Source organism: Hordeum vulgare, chromosome 3H (assembly GCF_904849725.1).
Source record: "Hordeum vulgare subsp. vulgare chromosome 3H, MorexV3_pseudomolecules_assembly, whole genome shotgun sequence".
NCBI lineage: Eukaryota > Viridiplantae > Streptophyta > Magnoliopsida > Poales > Poaceae > Hordeum > Hordeum vulgare.
The window spans coordinates 388,103,081-388,122,457 of NC_058520.1; the positions used below are offsets into that span (position 1 = coordinate 388,103,081).

The 19,377-nt window shown below is 45.1% G+C and overlaps 1 protein-coding gene and 1 pseudogene across 2 annotated transcripts; one reads left to right on the forward strand and one right to left on the reverse strand.

Moving 5' to 3' along the window:
* The first annotated feature begins 2,904 nt into the window (after positions 1–2,904).
* LOC123441786 lies at positions 2,905–6,672 on the forward strand (annotated as a pseudogene).
* A 7,942-nt stretch (positions 6,673–14,614) lies between these two features.
* On the reverse strand, positions 14,615–17,778 carry LOC123440008 (putative 2-succinyl-6-hydroxy-2,4-cyclohexadiene-1-carboxylate synthase). 2 transcript variants are annotated; one of them, XM_045116602.1, is made up of 5 exons: positions 17,248–17,778; positions 16,732–17,142; positions 16,539–16,628; positions 15,104–15,171; positions 14,615–14,972 (listed from the first exon to the last, which is right to left on the reverse strand). In XM_045116602.1, exons 1-5 carry the CDS (start codon positions 17,551–17,553, stop codon positions 14,837–14,839), a joined length of 1,011 nt encoding a protein of 336 aa, XP_044972537.1. In that variant the 5' UTR covers positions 17,554–17,778; the 3' UTR covers positions 14,615–14,836. The 2 variants fall into 2 exon arrangements, with proteins under 2 accessions (XP_044972537.1, XP_044972538.1); XM_045116603.1 differs by having other exon boundaries at positions 14,846–14,968; positions 17,248–17,696.
* Positions 17,779–19,377: the final 1,599 nt, after the last annotated feature.

Consider the following 19,377-nt stretch of genomic DNA (forward strand, 5'->3'; position numbering starts at 1 on the left):
GTATGTTACTTGCCCGAGATTCGATCGTTAGCGTCCGCATACCTATTTCAATCTCGTTACCCGGCAAGTCTCTTTACTCGTTCCGTAATACAAGATCCCGTGACTTACACTTAGTCACATTGCTTGCAAGGCTTGCGTGTGATGTTGTATTACCGAGTGGGCCCCGAGATACCTCTCCGTCACACGGAGTGACAAATCCCAGTCTTGATCCATACTAACTCAACGAACACCTTCGGAGATACATGTAGAACACCTTTATAGTCACCCAGTTACGTTGTGACGTTTGATGCACACAAGGTATTCCTCCAGTGCAAGTGAGTTATATGATCTCATGGTCATAGGAACAAATACTTGACACGCAGAAAACTATAGCAATAAAACGACACAATCAATATGCTACGTTCATAGTTTGGGTCTAGTCCATCACATGATTCTCCTAATGATGTGATCCAGTTATCAAGCAAAAACACTTTGCACATAGTCAGAAAACCTTGACTATCCTTGATCAACTGGCTAGCCAACTAGAGGCTTGCTAGGGACATTGTTTTGTCTATGTATCCACAGATGTATCTATGTTCTCATTCAATACAATTATAGCATGGATAATAAATGATTATCTTTAAACAGAAAATATAATATTTCCTCCGTTCCTAAATATAAGACCTTCTAGAGATTACACTATAGTCTACATACGGAGCAAAATGAGTGAATCTATACTCTAAAATATGTCTATATACATCTCTATATAGTCCATAGTGTAATCTTTAAAAGGTCTTATATTTAGGAACGGAGGGAGTAATAACCATTTATCATTGCCTCTAGGGCATATTTCCAACAGTAAGTACACTCTCCCATTTGTCGTTGAGAGTGGGTTCATGTGAATACAACTCCTGCTGGTTCCGCTTCATGCTTTGAGAAATATGCCTGCTCGGCTTGGTCCTCGGGTACTTTGAAGTCAAATGGCCCGAGGTTGTGATCGTCCTCAAATCCTCACATGTAGCCGACATCCATTCCGTTGTCGAAGCCCCCCATATCCTTGGCTTTTCCGCCCGGGGGAGTTTCCATAGGCCTATTCTGTTGTGCGGGCTCGATGTGCTCGCTTTACCGTGTATTGGGGCTAGCGTCTTCTTCTGTGATGTCAGATTTATTATTACTTCCACCAATTCCTTTGAGCTTGTTCCTCTCACAGTGGCATTTGGAACTCCCCTTAGGAATCTAGTCGGGGGTCCTCCCTAGGAGTGACTACCATGTAGACATCGTAAGTAGACGTAGCGACCCACTTTCCTCTACGGGGTGCGGTCGTGGGTGAGTTTGGTTCATAAGCGCCAAGGTCTTCCTCGTCCATGCCGAGGGCGTCATCGGCTCCGTTGTCGAGCGCGTTAGTTAGATCTTCAACCATGGCGACTAGAAGGGTTGTGGATGGGATGAAAATTTTCTGATCGTCGACTTTACATCCGATCTAGTCATAAATCGAGATGAGATCATCACGTTCTGGATCCTATCTAGTACCTCATTTATCTACAAGAGCTCTTACGCTTTCAAGGCCTGGCGATAAGGCGAGCTGATGTGAAAATGCTTGTTTGGGCCGTCCATAGTTGCCCCGATATCCGAAACCTCGTTGGCCGACCCCAGTTCGAGGATGTTAGATATAATCTTGATGTCTCTGTATCTGCATGTTTATTTCAGTCTTGCATGTAGTTAGAAGTTGATAGATGTTGTTGTAGTTAGTAGTTGTACGCGTGATGTGTACAAGGTACTCAGGACGAGCTGCCGAAGACGCCGTGCGAAGCGGCTTACCTGGCGAGATGTCAACTGCTGCGCGAAGTTGCAGGTTGCCCGCAAGTTTCTGATGGACGAAGGCAACGAGATGCATGGGTCTTGGCCGAGTGAATCGGTCAGCCAATTTAGTGTTGCATGCATAAGTTAGTTAGCTGCATGGCCGGCCACTATGGATGGATCATGGAGCGATTCCTTGATTAGTACATGGTTGGTTAGTGGGTTAGTTGGCTGTGTGTACGTGCTAGTGGTGGCCGAGTGTGACGGCTGAACGTGTGTGTGCGCATGTGCTATATAGGCATTGTAACTTTATTTGTTTTGTGGGAAAGGGGAATAGAGAGAAGAAAAGAGCTTGGCTGTGTGACACAGCAGCTCACCAAACATCTGTGTCTTCATTGTTCCTGCGTTGGCTGTGAGAGGCAGCCGTGAGGTTGAAGAGGGGCTGAGAGAGCTAGCCCCAACATTTGGTATCGGAGCTAGGTTGAAGATGACGAGTGACTCTTCAGCGAGTGGGGCGCTGGTGCCGGCAGTGGCCGCGACGGCGGCGGCTGCTAACAAGGATGAACTACGCGGCGTGGGCGATGAGGATGAAGTACCTCTTGCGAGCCAATGGTGCATGGGCTGCCATTGATCGCGAGGCATCGTGCACGGAGGTCAACAAGGGCAAGGAGGAGATGGCCATGACGATCATCTCCCAGTCGATCGACAACACGAAGCTGCTGCACGTAGCGGAGAAGGAGACCACCGCTGATGTGTGGGCGGCGCTATGCTCCATGCACGTTGGCGTCGAGCGGGTCCGGGAGGCGAGGATTCAGTCCTTACGCTCGGAGTTTGATGGCCTCAAGATGGGTGATGCGGAGTCCGTGGATGATTTCGCAGCGAGGTTCACGACGCTCGTGGGATGCATCCGTGAGCTTGGTGATCCGTTGGAGGAGAAGTACGTCGTGAAGAAGCTGCTATGAGCCGTCTCCAACAAGTTTATCCACGTTGCTTCGTCGATTGCTTTGTTCGGCGACACCAACAAGATGGCCATGGAGGGGGCCATTGGCTCACTCAAGGCGCATGAGGAGCTTGTTAAGTGGGGAGAGACGGCGCGTGAAGAGGAGCAACTTCTCATGGCGAGAGGACATGACTCGTTGCGAGGACGGGGTCGTGGCCGTGGACGTGGCCGCGGACATGGCCGTGGTGGAGGGCGCAGAGACAAAAGCGAGGTACAGTGCTATAACTGTGATGACTTTGGACATTTTGCTTGGGAGTGTCCAGAGAAGAAGAAGGAGAATGAGGGGAAGGCATTGCTGGCCGGCTACGGCAGTGACGGACCGGCTCTTCTCTGAAGTCTCTGCGTGAAAAATGGACATCAAGATTAGGGGGTTGATTGTTAGATATAATCTTGATGTCTCTGTATCTACATGTTTATTTCAGTCTTGCATGTAGTTAGAAGTCGATAGATGTTGCTGTAGTTAGTAGTTGTACGCGTGATGTGTACAAGGTACTCAGGACGAGCTGCCGAAGACGCCGTGCGAAGCGGCTTACCTGGCGAGATGTCAACTGCTGCGCGAAGTTGCAGGTTGCCCGCAAGTTTCTGATGGACGAAGGCAACGAGATGCATGGGTCTTGGCCGAGTGAATCGGTCAGCCAATTCAGTGTTGCATGCATAAGTTAGTTAGCTGCATGGCCGGCCACTATGACTGGATCATGGAGCGATTCCTTGATTAGTACATGGTTGGTTAGTGGGTTAGTTGGTTGTGTGTACGTGCTAGTGGTGGCCGAGTGTGACGGCTGAACGTGTGTGTGCGCATGTGCTATATAGGCATTGTAACTTCATTTGTTTTGTGGGCAAGGGGAATAGAGAGAAGAAAAGAGCTTGGCTATGTGACAGAGCAGCTCACCAAACATCTGCGTCTCCATTGTTCATGCGTTGGCTGTGAGAGGCAGCCGTGAGGTAGAAGAGGGGCTGAGAGAGCTAGCCCCAACAGAGGACCGGGGGAGACTCCTCGGGGATGGACATCATGTTCGTAGTGAAGTTTGGCTCGGGGGCAATTTTCCGAGGAGGCACAGACGAGTTAGATCGGAGGCTAGCTCCAGGGTGCTTCTCTGGGCGGCTTCCTTGATGAGGTTGGATGCAACAACTCCCGGATCCATTTCTGGGGCGTGTTTCTTGAGGAGGTCAAATGCATGGGTTAGATAGGAGGCTAGCTCCAGGGTGTTGGTACCCCGGAATTCCTGAGAGTGGACCGGGACTTGTCCCAACAAGACTAAGTCGCTACAGGCATTAGCAATATCTTCCAAACTTCTGAACATTATTACTTGATTTGAGGCGAAGATGTCGATGCGGGCTATATGGCCACTGGGGGTGGCGTGTAATACGACATCATCAAAGGTGAAAAGTTGGCCAGGGACGAAAGCACCACTGCAGTCGATGTTGCTACCGAACTGTAGACAAGCCATCAGCCCTAAGAAGAACACAACAGGCTCTCAATGAAAGCACCAATCGATGTAAAAATTGGCAGACTTTGGGTAGGGGGGCCAGGTGTGAGATCAAACACATGGTAACAGGAGACGAAGAACATGAGGCTTTTACCCAGGTTCGGGGCCTCTTGATTGAGGTAAAACCCTATGTCTTACTCTTCTTGTATTGATATTGTAAGATTACAAAGTTGATCTACCTCGATATCATGGATTTGTGGGATAAACCCTAGAAGTTGTGAAGTTGTGTATGGATATCCCCTACGGACTAAACCCCATGGTTTATATAGGCACTCGGGGTTTCTAGGGTTACATCAATGTCGATTATCACATATGCCTTACACGCCGAACGGAATCCCCCTCCCTTGGAGCGCATGACGTCCCTCACGGGGGCGTTAGTCTCCCTCCTATATTAAAGGGTGATGTAGCACAGAGACTACAAGTATTTCCCTCAGTTAAGAGACTAAGGTATCAAACGAGTAGGAAGATCCACAAGACTATGTAAGTTCCCCGCCGCACACAAATAGCAAATCCTCGTAACCCAACATGTAGAGGGGTTGTCAATCCCTCGTGGGTAAAGTAAGGATAAATTGATGGATGCAAATAAAAATAGAAAGCGACAAGGTATTTTTGGGGGTTTTGATAATATAGATCTGAAAACAAAACAGCAAATAAAGTATAAAAGCAAATGGCAAAGTAGAGATTGCAAATAGATGATGTGAAGTAGACCCGTGGGCCGTAGGTTTCACTAGTGGCTTCTCTCGAGAAAATAGCAAGCAGTGGGTAGACAAATTACTGTTGGGCAATTGATAGAAAATAAAATAATTATGACGTTATTCATGAGAATGATCATGTATATATGCATCACGTCCAAAATAAGCAGACCGAATTATGCATGCATCTACTTCTATTACTCCACACATCGACCACTATCCAACATGCATCTAGTGTATTGAGTTTATGGATAAATGGAATAATGCCTTAAGAACAATGACATGATGTAGACAAGATCTATTCTTGTAGGAATAGACCCATCTTTTTGTCCTTAATGGCAACGATACATGCGTGTCATGTCTCATTCTGTCACTGAGATTGAGCACCGCAAGATCGAACCCATCACAAAGCACCTCTTCCCATTGCAAGATAAAATATCAAGTTGGCCAGACAAAAAACATATATCGGAGAAGAAATACGAGGCTATAATAATGAAGCATGAATATGTTTTCATAGATCTGCATCATAAACTCACAATTCATCGGATCCCAACAAACACACTGCAAAAGAAAGAGTTACATCATATGGATCTCCAAGAGTCCATTGTATTGAGAAACAAAACGAGAGAGAAAGCCATCTAGCTACTACCTACGGACCCGTAGGTCTGATATCTCCCCTAATAATAAAGCAGATAATGCTTCTGCCGTACGTCGTGTATATTTGCAGAAACCCCCTTATAGTTCCTTGAAATCAACCCACACTACAGGATTTAGTAATAGTAAGTCAAGAAAACGTTTCAAATTTACAAAAAGGACCTTGTGCTCACCTATCGATTTCTGCTGCTGGTGCAGGGCTGAACCGGTGCGGCAAGAGCTGCCGCCTGCGGTGGCTCAACTACCTGAGGCCGGACATCCGGCACGGCGGCTACACGGAGCAGGAGGACTGCGTCATATGCTCCCTCTACGCCTCCATCGGCAGCCACTGGTCCATCATCGCCTCCAAGCTCCCCGGCCGCACCGACAACGACGTCAAGAACTACTGGAACACCAAGCTCAAGAAGAAGGCCATGACCATGCGTGGCCCTCACCACCACCACCACCACGCCGGCCTCGGAGCCGGTGCCGGAGCCGGAGCCATCTCCGCGCCCGCGACGCCGCCAGGTCCTACCCGGTCCTGGAGCCAATGTGTGCCGTCCTCCCTGCAGCCCGCGGCGCTCTCGCCGGCGGTGTCCGGATCCTCCTCCGTTGAGACCAGCTCATCAGGCGGCGACATGTGCTTCGCCGCCGCCGGCATGTACCCGCCGCCACACCACATGCAGGGCTTCGTGCACGTAGACTCGTCGCCGCAGACCGTGCTTGAGCCCATGCCGCTGGACGTCCCCATCGCCGGCAGCTGGGCGTCGTCGTCCGTGCCTGGAGCGAGAAACGTCGGCGGCATGGCGCTGGAGGACGCATTCCTAATAGACCTCAGCGCCTACGGCGACCTGCTGCTCGGCGGGTTCGGCGGGCTGCTGTAGGACAACAAGGCCACCGCCGCCATGGAGCTCCCCGGGGCGTGCTACTTCCCCAACATGGCGGAGTTGTGGGCCGCCGACCACGCCCACGCCCACGCACATGCCAAGCCGCCGCAGGGCCTCTGCAACACGTTCACATAGGACGATTCACGAAACGATTTGCACAGTTGGATTCATCGCTGCACGCGTAATTGAGATCTTGCTCCTCCCCGAGATTGTGTATGAGAGATCAATCACATGTGAATTATGCTATACTAGAATAGATAGAAAGATGTGCTCAATTTAGTTGTGGATTATTACATATATATATGTACTTTTGAATACTCAACAGAGGTGTGGTTTTATATGTATCTGTGCTCGACTTTACTTATGTGATATATGGTTCTGAGTAATGCTACATCTACAAAGACTTACTTAAATAATTTACGTCTAAACTGATGTGTAGGATTGTGATTGGTAATTGAGGGATGAGGGGCCCCACACCCTGATTTGAGAGAAGAATTAGTTTGGAAATTTAAGTAAACCTTTGTAAGTTTTTGTAGGTCTAGCATTATTGTATAGTTATTGCATATCTAAATGACTAAATCAAGCATAGAAGGAAAAAAAATACCCACACGGATCTCCACGTAGATATCTTTACCTATTAATAAATCACCTATTGCTTCTGTGGTACGTCATTAAAATTGCCCTCGAAGTTGGCTTAAATTACCCACTATGCCACCCATAACTGGAAAAAACGGTTCAGATTTTTTTCCTGTCAACGCTATCCTTCTTAAAGACCGAGACCCTAATCTACCGCTACCAGCCGTTCGGCGTAGTGGTTGGAGCACCTCTTGTGCATCCAGGAGAGCTGGATTCGATCTCTCTTTTGTACAATTTCTTCTCCCCCCTTTTTTCTCTCTTTAATAGCAGCATGCACCTCCTTTGTCCTAGAACCAGTTCATGAGCCCGCCCATATTTTAATTTTTCAATTTGATTTTTATTTACACAAACCCAAATTTTAAAAGTTGTGAAATTTGAAAGAAAAAATCATGAAATCGTAAATTGTTCTATAATTCAAAAAATGCTTTGACAAATTATTAAATGTTTACGGATTCAAGAAAATGTGGATGATTTTAAAAAATTGTTCGCCTTTCTTACAATTTCTTCTCCCCCTTTTTTCTCTCTTTAATAGCAGCATGCACCTCCTTTGTCCTAGCACCAGTTCATGAGCCCGCCCATATTTTAATTTTCTAATTTGATTTTTATTTATAAATTAAATAGGGAATTTTCAGAAACCCAAATTTTAAAAGTTGCGTTTGAAAAAAAAATCATGAAATCGTAAATTGTTCTATAATTCAAAAAATGCTTTGGGAAATCATTAAATGTTTACGGATTCAAAAAAATATGGATGATTTTAAACAATTGTTCGCATATTATAAAATAATTCATGATTTTCAAAAATATATTTAGCAAATATAAAACATTGATAATTCGGAAAATGATCATCCATTAAAAACATATTCATGAGTTCGAAGAAAATGTCTATGAAATTTAAGAAAAAATGTTCACATAAACTAAAAAAATCATTAATTTTAAGATTTGTTCTCTAATTTCAAAACAGTTCATCGATTCAAAACATGTTTGCTAAGTAAAAACTGTCCATGCATTTCATACAAAATATAAGTAAAAATAACTAAAATTTGTATTTCCCGTTGCAACGCACGGGTCTTTGTGCTAGTGAACTACTTACACATCATGGGAGGAGCACAAATGGAGATGGTGAACCCCTCCATGATCGTGTTCTTCTCTGGAAAAAGGCTCTAGATTGGTTTTCGTGGCTCTGGAACTTGCGGCGGCTGAAACAATTTTGCGTTGACTCCTCTAGGGTTTTTGGAATATTGGGGTATTTATAGATATCAAAGGCGGTGCATAAGCTTCAGGAGGGCCCCACTAGACACCAGGCCGCGCAAGGGGCCTCTGGGCGTTGTGGAGTCTAGTGGCTGCTGCTCAATCTTGGCTCCCAAGTTTCCTTTTGGTCCAAAAAAATCTCCGTAAAGTTTCATGGCAATTGGACATTGCTTGATATGTATTTTTGCGAAGGAAAAAAACAGCAAAAAATAACAACTAGCACTAGGCACTATGTCAATAGGTTAGTCCCAAAAAATGATATAAAACTGCTAGAAAATGATTATAAAACATCCAAGAATGATAACATAAGAACATAGAACAATCAAAAATTATAGATACGTTGGAGACGTATCAGCGCACACTAAGTCTTTAGCAGTATCCTGGAAGCTCACGCCTCGTTGCAAAGCCTCCAAAGTCCTTCCTCTCAGATGGGCCTCCAACCTGATCCACAAACTAATTCACCTCGGCAGGAACCCCTTAGTCCAGGGCTCCCTCACATCGTGATATAAGATTCCGATACAAGTTGGTAGTTAGTCAGAATTCTTATGGGAGAATCATTTTGCCTACCCCTTCCTTGTTTGATCTTTCTCATGGCAGGTATACCATTATGCCTGCAGATATTTACGCCTACTGGATTGTAAAACCACGTGCAGCACCAGAGTGCGAGCCATCACCGGAGTACACATATGAGTGGGAACCTCAGGAGCCCTCTTACCAGTGGGATCCACAGGAACCCGCTTATCAGTGGGAACCTCAGGAGCCGTAGTACCCATCGGGATGCGATTACTTCCATCCATAGCCAAACACCAAGTTAGGCAAAAAGCCTAAGCTTGGGGAGTACATATTTCACCGACATTACATACATGTACCACACAATCATTTTAGTTGTCAGTGTCCATCCTTTTTCATTTTATATCCATGTTTTAATTTTCTTTCTTTTGTGTATTTAAAAAACTTCGAAAACCCAAAAATATTTCTCGTTTATTTTTGGTTTTTCTTTCTTGCTTTTCTAGTTTCTAGTACTAAAAATAAAACCCAAAAATATTTCATGTTATTGTTTTGTTTGTTTAGAGATTTCCCGCATAAATATTTTTTTCTCCTTCTTGTTTTTATATTTTATGCTATTTTCCTTTAGAAAAACTAAAAACTATAAAAATATTTCAATGTGCTTCTATGAAATTATTTCCTTTTTCTTGAGTCGTCGAAGGGATAAGTCTGCACTAGAAGTGTTGATTGGCTCCCTTATGCAATATTATTGATCTAACAAAAGATCAAATATTACCTTGTCTTCTCCTCCTCATAAATTCTTTCGCACATTCCATCTTATTCCATGGCACACTTGCACTATTATTATTTTCATATCATTCGGTAAAGGAAGCTGGTATGAACTCTTCTTGTTCTTTGTTTTTTGCAAATATATTTAGCTCAGTCGATCTTGATTCTGCATATTATGAGTAAATGTGTTTGCGATGACAATTAAAGATCATAGTAGCTCATGCCATGCTTAAATAGCTAGGAGTGAATAATGAGTTATCTTGTGCATTGAAATGGTTGTGATGTAGCATGATAGTATGATATCCTCCTGTGAGTAATTCGATTACTTTGACTTGGCAAATTTGCAAACATGTAGTTGATTCAAAATGAATGCACCCTTCACGATATTTATATTCGGGGTACTTATCCTACTCATGCCCATATTCAGTATTAATTATTTGCAATGCATGATTAACACCGTTGTCGCTCTCTAGATTGTCGCTTCTCAATCTATATGCTAACCTTCATCTGTACTAAGCGGGAATACTACTTGTGCATCTAAATTTCTTAAGCCCAAGTTGTTTCACATGATTCCACCATATCTACCCATATGCGGTATTACCCTGTCGTTCCAAGTAAATTTGCATGTTCCACCTCTAAACATTCAAATAAACATCTTTTTGTGAGCTCGTCCAGCTCATGTTGTGATGGGGCGGCCAGTATCTTCCATGCTAAGCGTTTATTCGCATATTATTGCATGAGAGAGGCTGGTAAAAAGGATGCCGAGTCCTACATAATCAAAAATAAATTAAACAAACTCCCTTCGAAAGTTGATTATTGGATGGCACCCGTGACGTCGTCTAGCCATGGCTTACGTATGAAAGATGGAGGGGAGTAAACTTTACAGTCCCGCTTGGGAATCGCTAAAAATGTGTTTAGCATGGAAGATACTTAAATCCTTTGTCATATGAAATCCTTTGTCATAACATTGACACAAAAAGCACACCACCCAAAATTATACTTTCATCTTTGTTTTAGACCTTGAGCTCTGGCACCATTGTAAATCAATGCTTCCCTCAATGAAGGGACCTTCTATTTACTTTCTTGTTATTTACATTTGCTGTTGAGTCATCATCTTCTCATCAAAGCACTCGTCCTTAGAGCGCTATTGCCATTTTTATGCATTAAGTCTAGTTAATGTTGAATGTGTGCATGCCTAGATCCCTTCTACCCTGGATTACAATGTTTAATCACTTCTTGCACCTTAAAGGTGCTCTGAATTTATGTTTTACGGTCTTAGAAAGGACTAGCGTGATACCATGTTATCATATTATGTCGTGATTGTTTTGACAAATTGTTGGCATCCGAGATATCTTATTACTGCTCCCTAGTTGGTTATGTTATAGTCACGAATAAATATGAGACCTAAGTGTCATCATTCACATGGTTAGTTTATAATCTTTGCTGAGAACATGAACACCAGTTAAGCATATATACAGCAATGAGAACACAAGAGTTTGTAAAAAATTATTTATCACTTTTAGTTTATTAACTGAATGGCTCGAGGACAAGCAATGAGTTAAGCTTGGGGAGTTCATTCATCCCAAACATGTCTACTTTTGCAAACACTTTTGCTCTTGTTTTGAAATCTAATTAGCATGATTTGAACAAAAATAACTCTGACTGACATTGTTTTCAGCATAACTACCATGGTGTTATTTTTGTGCAGAAATAAAAGTTCTCGGATTGAGATGAAAATCATGGAGGTTTTTTTCCAGAATGTACAAAAAATATTGGCGAAACAAGCTACTGGAGGAGACCACCGGGACACCATGAGCCTGGGAGCCTGCCCCCTCAGCTTGTGCGCCGCTCGATCCTTCGGTTGACCTAACTCCAACTCCATAAGTATCGTTTTGTGGAGAGAAAAATCAAGGAGAGACTTTCATCGCCTTTTACAAGACCGAGCCGCCGCCACCTCTTGTTCTTCCTCGGGGGAGCTGATCCAGAGTCCGTTTGGAGCTCCAGAGAGGGGGAATTCGTCACCATTGTCATCACCAACCCTTCTCCATTAACAATACCATGATGCTCACCACAAGAAAGGGGTAATTCCTCCGTACGCTTGCTAGACGGTGACGATGTTGGATGAGATTTTTCATATAGTTTGTTCAATTTGTTACGGCTTGATCCTTAGTATCTACTATGTTCTCAGATTGATGTTGTTATGACTTTGCTATGCTTAATGCTTGTCATTAGGGCCCGAGTGCCATGATTTTGGATGTGAACATATTTTGATTCTTTGAATATGAGATCGTTTTGGATTCTATCCTGCAAGTTATATGCACCTATTATGTGTTATGATCCATAGACCCCAAAGTGACAAAATTGGGATCATCTTTGGTGTTGATCGTAGTATGATTAGTTCATGTATTAACCATGTGTTAATGCTTTGTTTCGGCACTTTATTAAAACGAGGCCTTAATATCCCTGAGGTTTCCTTATGGACTCCGTCGCCATGGAGGGTAGGACAAAATATGGCATGCAAGTTCTTATATAAGCTCATACAACTACATACAGAATACATGCCTACATTACATCGATGAATTGGAGCTAGTTCTATGACGCTCTAAGTTGTGATGGTTACATGATGAATGTCATCCAACATACTTATCCATCACGAGTCCAATGCCTATGATTTTCTCATATTGATCTTCCCAAGTTACTACTGCTCCTACTTCTATTAGAAACTACTGCTATTACTGCCCTTGTTACTATTGCTACTATTAGCGAACCATCAGAACTATCAAGTTCTTGTGCTACTAAACAATTTGTTGCATAAAGATATTCCAGATGTGGTTGAATTTACAACTCAAATGCTAAGATTCATAAATATTCTTTGGCTCCTCTTGTGTCGAATCAATAAATTTGGAAGAAATACTACCCTGAAAGACTGTTGCGATCCCTTATACTTGTGGATTATCACCCTGCCGCCATCAAGCCGCTTTGGCGCCTCCACCATGCCTCCCAATCGCCATTGCACTGCGTAACTCTATATGTTATGGGTAGCTATCAATCATATCTCGTGCAAGCAACCAAACAACGTGCACTAGTATGAGCGTAGCCAATGTGAGCAACCAAACAGAGTGCATAGAGGTGTTGCTACGATGCAGGGAGAGATGATGTTGTCAACCAATCAATATGCAGAAAATGATTTTTTGCGTGCATATGCTCAACCAGGCCAAAGTGGGACAAGTATGATAAAGGGCAAAAAGATGCAGATAACTAAACACAGCCTAAGGGATCGCCCTTAGGGCATCTCCAACGGCAACCACAAATTTCCTCCCGCATCCGTCCGCGGATAGGAGGACCAGTCCGTAGACATGGATGCAGGATGGCAACATCCAACTGTAGCCGCATACATTTTGAAAACAACTCAAACCAAACAGATGAAATTCATGCAAACACGGCCGACTTTCATTTAAACACGACGGATTTCATGCAAACACGACGGATTTCATATAAACTTGGTGGATTTTAGATAAACACGACAGCTTTTGTTTCATTTACATCCTAGTCCTGCTCGAGAGGTATAATTAATACCTAATCTAAATTGTCGTTGGCGCCCGTTTCCCGTGTCCGACCATGAACCCCGAGAACTGATGCTTTGCCATTTCTAGCTCCGCATCAACGCTCTCCATCTCCGCCTCCGGAGACCCGCAAGCATAAATGTCCACCTCTATGTTCCCGTCAAGCGATTAATCGGCCAACATTGTTCATCCCACCAAGCTTGACAACGATGGGAGGGAAGGAGTGGTGGCCTTCCTAGGACTAAAGCTACGGCGACATCCCGTGCACTACTATTGTCGCTGTCGAAGGCGCCCGCGGACGTTCTGGCTTCGTTGGGTGCAGCCTCGATGTTGTCCTCCCCTCACCGTCGGTCTTGCCGTACGATGACATGCCCTCCTCCTCCTCGTCGTCCATGGCCGCAGCCGCCACCTCCGCCACCTGCTGCCTGTACCGCCACCACGCGAGGTGAATATCAGGTGCGGAGTGGTAGGACTCCAGAAGCGCCTCCTGCTACGCCAGGTTCGCGTCAGGTGTGACTGCCGCGCCGGCGACGAGCTGCTCCTCTGCCTACGGATGTTCCTGGAGGAGGTGGTGGTTGTAGGCGGTGTCTTCCTGCGCCTCCCGAAACCTCTTCTCCCGCACAATGTCCATGTAACGGGCATGGGCCTCGCCGATGGTCATGGTGTAGTGCACCGGCGAGGGAGACATGATGGAGGAGGAAGGTGGCGCGACAGTGCAGGAAGACGAGGGTAGCGTCGGATCGTTGGTGGCCTCGGCCTCCATTAGGACGTCCACGTCCTCCGACTGCGTGTCGACCCGCGAGCGGAAAGCAATGGTGGTCATCTCCTTCTTCTGCTCTGGTGTGAGCCCGTCCGAAAGAGTTTGGCGGGGGAGGAATCCATGGTGGGAGAGGGGTCGGAGGATGATGACTGCGGCTATGCTCGGGGCAGCGGTTTATATAGCAATGGAACACAACTTGTGGACAGACGGGTGGCGCCGGATGAGACACCTCGACAACCGCGAGCTATCAATGTGGGCGGCAGACGGACGGATGGATGGCCATCACGTCGTTTGAATGCCCATGAGTCTCACGCCGCAGAAGCGACACGTGCGACGCTCTCTTGGTCGACGCGCCACTTCAATGTCAGTGCCAGTAAGCAGTCGCATCTGCTTTCGCCAGACATGAAAGCGGGCGCTGATGCCGTGGAGCGGTGCTGACCGTTTCGGACGGGAGGGGGAAGGTTTTTTTGGTGGGCATGGACGGTCAGAATCAGTCGAAATAGTGATCCGGACTCCAGCAAACCTCATGCATGTTTGTTTCTAGTTTGTGGGAGACATCGCGTCCGGAAGGTTCCACGGACCGATACAGAATTACGTTGATGACTTCTGCGGTCCAGATTGCAAAAGGTTTGCGTGTGTGCCTTGAAGATGCCCTTATTACCTCAATCCGTTAGCTATCTATGAAGGATGTCAAGTTGAATTACACAACTGTTTACCTGAAAAATAGAAATAGACAAATTGGGTGGTGGTGACTCCATAGTATTATGAATCACACTCACAAATATTGTACACGGCCAAACAATCAAACTGCAACAAATGGGACCCCGGTCCTCTGTGAACAAATCAAGCACTCTACGGAGCGGTCGACCTACTAATTTGTCACTCCTTGGAAGCTTCAGCACTGACGTATGCCAGGAACTCCAGGAGACGCCGGTTGTAGACGCAGGGCCTCTCCAGGTGCACGAGATGCCCGGCCTTGTCTATGCTCTGCAACATCGTCTCCTCGCCGAGCTGCCTTCGTACACCGGAAAACCATTTGTTAGTATCTCATCTCAGCTCATACGCTTAGGTTCAGAATATGCTTTGGATGGTGGTGACCGGTGAAGCTAGCTCAAGACTAAAATCTCAAGAGCACAGATAGCTTACTCTTTCATTGTCTTGGCAAGCTCTATGTTGAAAATGTTGTCATTCTGTCCCCAGAGCAGAAGTATTTTCTGCGGCGCAAGAACAAGAAACGTTTGTCAGATATATAGACTTATCACTCTTCATCACGTACGCACGTGGCGTCAGTCTTGTTCCATATAAAAGCAAGACTTTAAGGGTGTGTTTGGTTTAAGGACCGAAAGTCATGGAATGTCATGGTTCCATCCCAAAGCCATGGGTTGGTTTCATCTTTGTGTTCAGTTGATGATAAAAAAAGTTATGAATTGGTTCCGTCGCGGTGTTTAGTTGGAGAGATGAAATGAGAAAAATCTGAGGCTACTTACCTCTTCGATATAAATGGTGAAATTACATATCTGAACAATTAGAGTTATTTACATTTGACAAGCCTATAATTTAAATTTTCAGCAACATTTCTTTCTATTTTCAACACATGCAAATAAAAATATATGATCCTGAATACATATCAAATATTTACAAAAAATAATCACGAAAATGAAAAATAACCACGAAAATAATAATCATGAGAAGAGAAAAAATAACCACGAAAAAATAACCACAAAAAAATAACCACGAAAACTTTTGTTCGGGTGCGGGGGTGAGCGCGGTGAGAATTGCTTGGTTATTTCTTTTTTTCTTTGCTTTCTCACACGAATAACGAGTCGATTCCTTCAAATCGGTGGAATCAGTTGGTGAAGCATCTGGAAGGAATATTCCCTGCATGCGGATGACCCAATTTCGATTCCTAACTCAACTAAACACAAGAACGGCTGCTAGGGATGGAACCAACCCGTCCGATTCCACCTCATCCTGATACCAAACACATCCTAAGTTCTCAAACGCTGTACATAATCAGCTAGCACGGTTCATCAGCATACACCTTGGTAGTGCTGGTAATCACGGGAATAGCTTGGTACAGTATGCTTTCTTCACTGCTTATATTCTTCACGGATGGATTTGGTGGCTTTGGTGCACCAACTTTGCATACAGTAAGCACGTTTTCTAATTCTGGACTGGTTTCTATTACTGTCAAGTTGAGCAGGCCATCCGCAGGCCATCTGCTTGTGTAAGAGCATTGAAAGCCTTCAGCATAGTACCACCGCCGCTCATGACACTAATTACTCCCAACCATGAATACCCATCAATGCTTCTGTCCTCCTGAGTAATCAATTGGAATAGTACTACTATACTAGACCTGGATATGCTGCTGTAGAACCAGACGGCAAATTGGTGTACTGTTTTTGTTCTTATGATATGAAAATGATTTACTAGGTTAACTAAGATTGTTTATTTATAGTCAACAAGGGGTTGAAATTGGTGTACTGTTTTGTGTTCTTATGATATGAAAATGATTTACTAGGTTAACTAAGATTGTGTATTTATAGTCAACAAGGGGGTTGAGGACGGTGGCCAAACGCACCTGTGACAAAACGGGCACGGTGGCGTCTTTGTTGCTGACCAGCAAACCTTCCAGCAGCTCTGCCCTTTCCTTGCGGTTGGTGAACATCACCTGCATGGAATGAACCCACCACAGATCACATTATGCACATCCAAAACCGAAAATAGCTGGACAAAAATGAATGAAGCTAGTGTTTGATTGAGTAGAGACGGACATGGAGGTAGTCCCTGTGAAGGCGTTCCGGGAACCAGAGTTTCCTGTGGGTGGCGATGGAGAGCAGCGCCTTGAGCCCCTTGACGGAGTCCGGTAGCAGCAGCTCCGCCGACGACTTGACGCCGATCCTCTCGAGCGTAGTCTCGCTGATGGAGTCGGTCATGGCGACGACGGAGCCCGACACGACGAGCGACCGGACGAGGTCCGGGCGCGACTCGGCCATCTTGAAGGCCACCATCCCGCCGTAGCTGAACCCCACCACCGTGCACCTCTCCACCCCCAGCTTGCCGAGGGCGGCAACCAGGCACTCCGCCTGGAACCCCGGCGACCGGTCCGTCGACGGCGACGTGGAGCCGCCGAAGTAGAGCAGGTCCGGGATGTACACGTCGTAGTGCTTCGCCAGCACACCAGCCTACGCACGCACGCACGCACGTCGAGACACCATGGATGGATTAATTAACTTACTTAATCGTAACGGGAAACAAAGTGCAAACCCACTGAACAAGAGAGTGCAAACCTGGAACTGCCACGTAACAATGCCTTCGGCCGCGAAGCCGTGCACGAGGACGACAGAAGGCCGCGAGGCCTTAGCTTTGGTGTGGCTATGCTTCTTGGCGTTGGCGGGTGGCGCCTTATTGGTCTCCGCCGCCGCTTCGGGCGTGATCTCACACACGGTGGACTTGTCCCTGGGGAGCTTGTCCTTGGGCACCCAGAAGGTGAGCACCGTGCCGGCGCCATCCACGTCCACAGTGTGCTGCCGAAGCCCGGCCCTCTTGATCAGGAAGTGCAGCAGCGGCTTCTGCGCCTCCACCAAGTTCACCATCCTAACCTCTGCTCCTTCACTACTGCTGGAGTAGTAGCTTAGTACTGTGCTTCTTGGTTCTACGCACAACGCTGCTCCGTGGGACAGCCAGCATGGGCAGTAATCTTATATAATAGTGGCAGGCGACCTGGCTGCTGCACGGCGCGTCATGCGCATACTATGCGAGGGAGCTTTTAATATGCATTCATTTCCTTCAGGAGGTAGTTGCAGGTTGTTCTTCTACCGATCTGGAGGAAAATAAAGGGCACCACTACGCATCAGACTATTTATCCCTAGCCTCGCATCAGACCAGTCCAACACCTTATGATGAGATTGTTTCAATCGTTAAATTAGGAGAAGTGTGGGTCCTTTTCTTCACAGTTTCCTTCTAATCTGCTTCGCAGAATTAATTACACCCAAAAATCAAGGATGGTTAGAATTTGAACTTGGGTCCATCTTTGTTTCCATGTATTTTTGTTCCTCAAGTTATTACACCCAAAAATCAAGCAAAAGATGTTGAGTAACAGTGGAGATGGATAATAATAGCAAATTCGTGCAAAATTTTATTTCCATAATATTCACTTGCTACAATACGCTGCTTCCATATATGCTTCCGATATTCCCTTCATGTCCATATAATCACATGAGTTTTCATATATGTACGATGCTTCCATGTATTTCATACTTGTTTCCACCATATCCTAAATATATGCTTCCAACAGTACAATGCATGCTTCATACTTTATGGTCGCATTTTTCTTCAACCATTATCATTATTTCTTTTATGCCATGACTATGAAGCACATATGGTTTTGTTTTGAAGCATAGTTTTATTACGTTGAAGCATGAGAAATGTAGTACCAAGTTCCACATACTATCGTAATTAACCAAGCACATGGTATTTTCCTGGAAATATATCATGTCAAATGGATAGAGATGCATTTTATGTCGTACCAAGCCATCGCAAACATGGTTGACAAATGCTGAAGCATGAACAAAGTAGTTCCCAAGCATTACCAATTTATCATGGTTGTGTAAACAACAAAGCAATCATGTAGATACTTGGACAACATGCTTCATAGTCCATGGTCCATTTTTCTCTCCAAGCGTCATGTCGTGTTCCTCCTTTTTCACGTATGATTCGATGTGTTATGATTGCCGATTTTTGGCTTCCTAGCGACTTAATTTCTCTATACATAGCATGTACACTACCTGCCTACTACGTCGCGCCGCTGCTATGGTACCATCCCATTCCATCCCTGCTAAGCGGGTATCGATATCGTGAGCCACAAGAGTCCAGCGAGAGCAGCGAGGAGGCCGGCACCATCGAGGGGATGATACCCCTGAGCTTCGATAACCCATGTGTGTTGCTATTTTGCTTGCAAAATGATGGCAAAACATTGGGCACTGAGATGCTTGATCTCACATCACACGCCTTGCCCACCATCGATGGTTGTGACATGCTCACACTCGCTAAAGCATGATCTTCCTCTCAAGTTAGCCCTACACAGAAATTGCGAAATCATGAGTAGTTTCATTTGAATACAAATGTGAAACCTACGAAACAATATGAAACATGGAAATGAAGCCAAATGAACATAATTAATGTGGAAGCATAAGCGTGAAGTAGATGAAGCAAACCGTACACAATGAAGTTGTATAACTATCGTGTGTATGAAGTTCATTTTACATTATGAAGATACAAATGAATCACGTAAATTGGATGCATCACCTTTATGCTATCTCAACGTAAATCTACATAGTGGAAGGACATCTTCTAATGGGACACAGAGATCACTGCATAATCATTCAAATTAAGACAAAATAAGAGGGTGACATGCATCT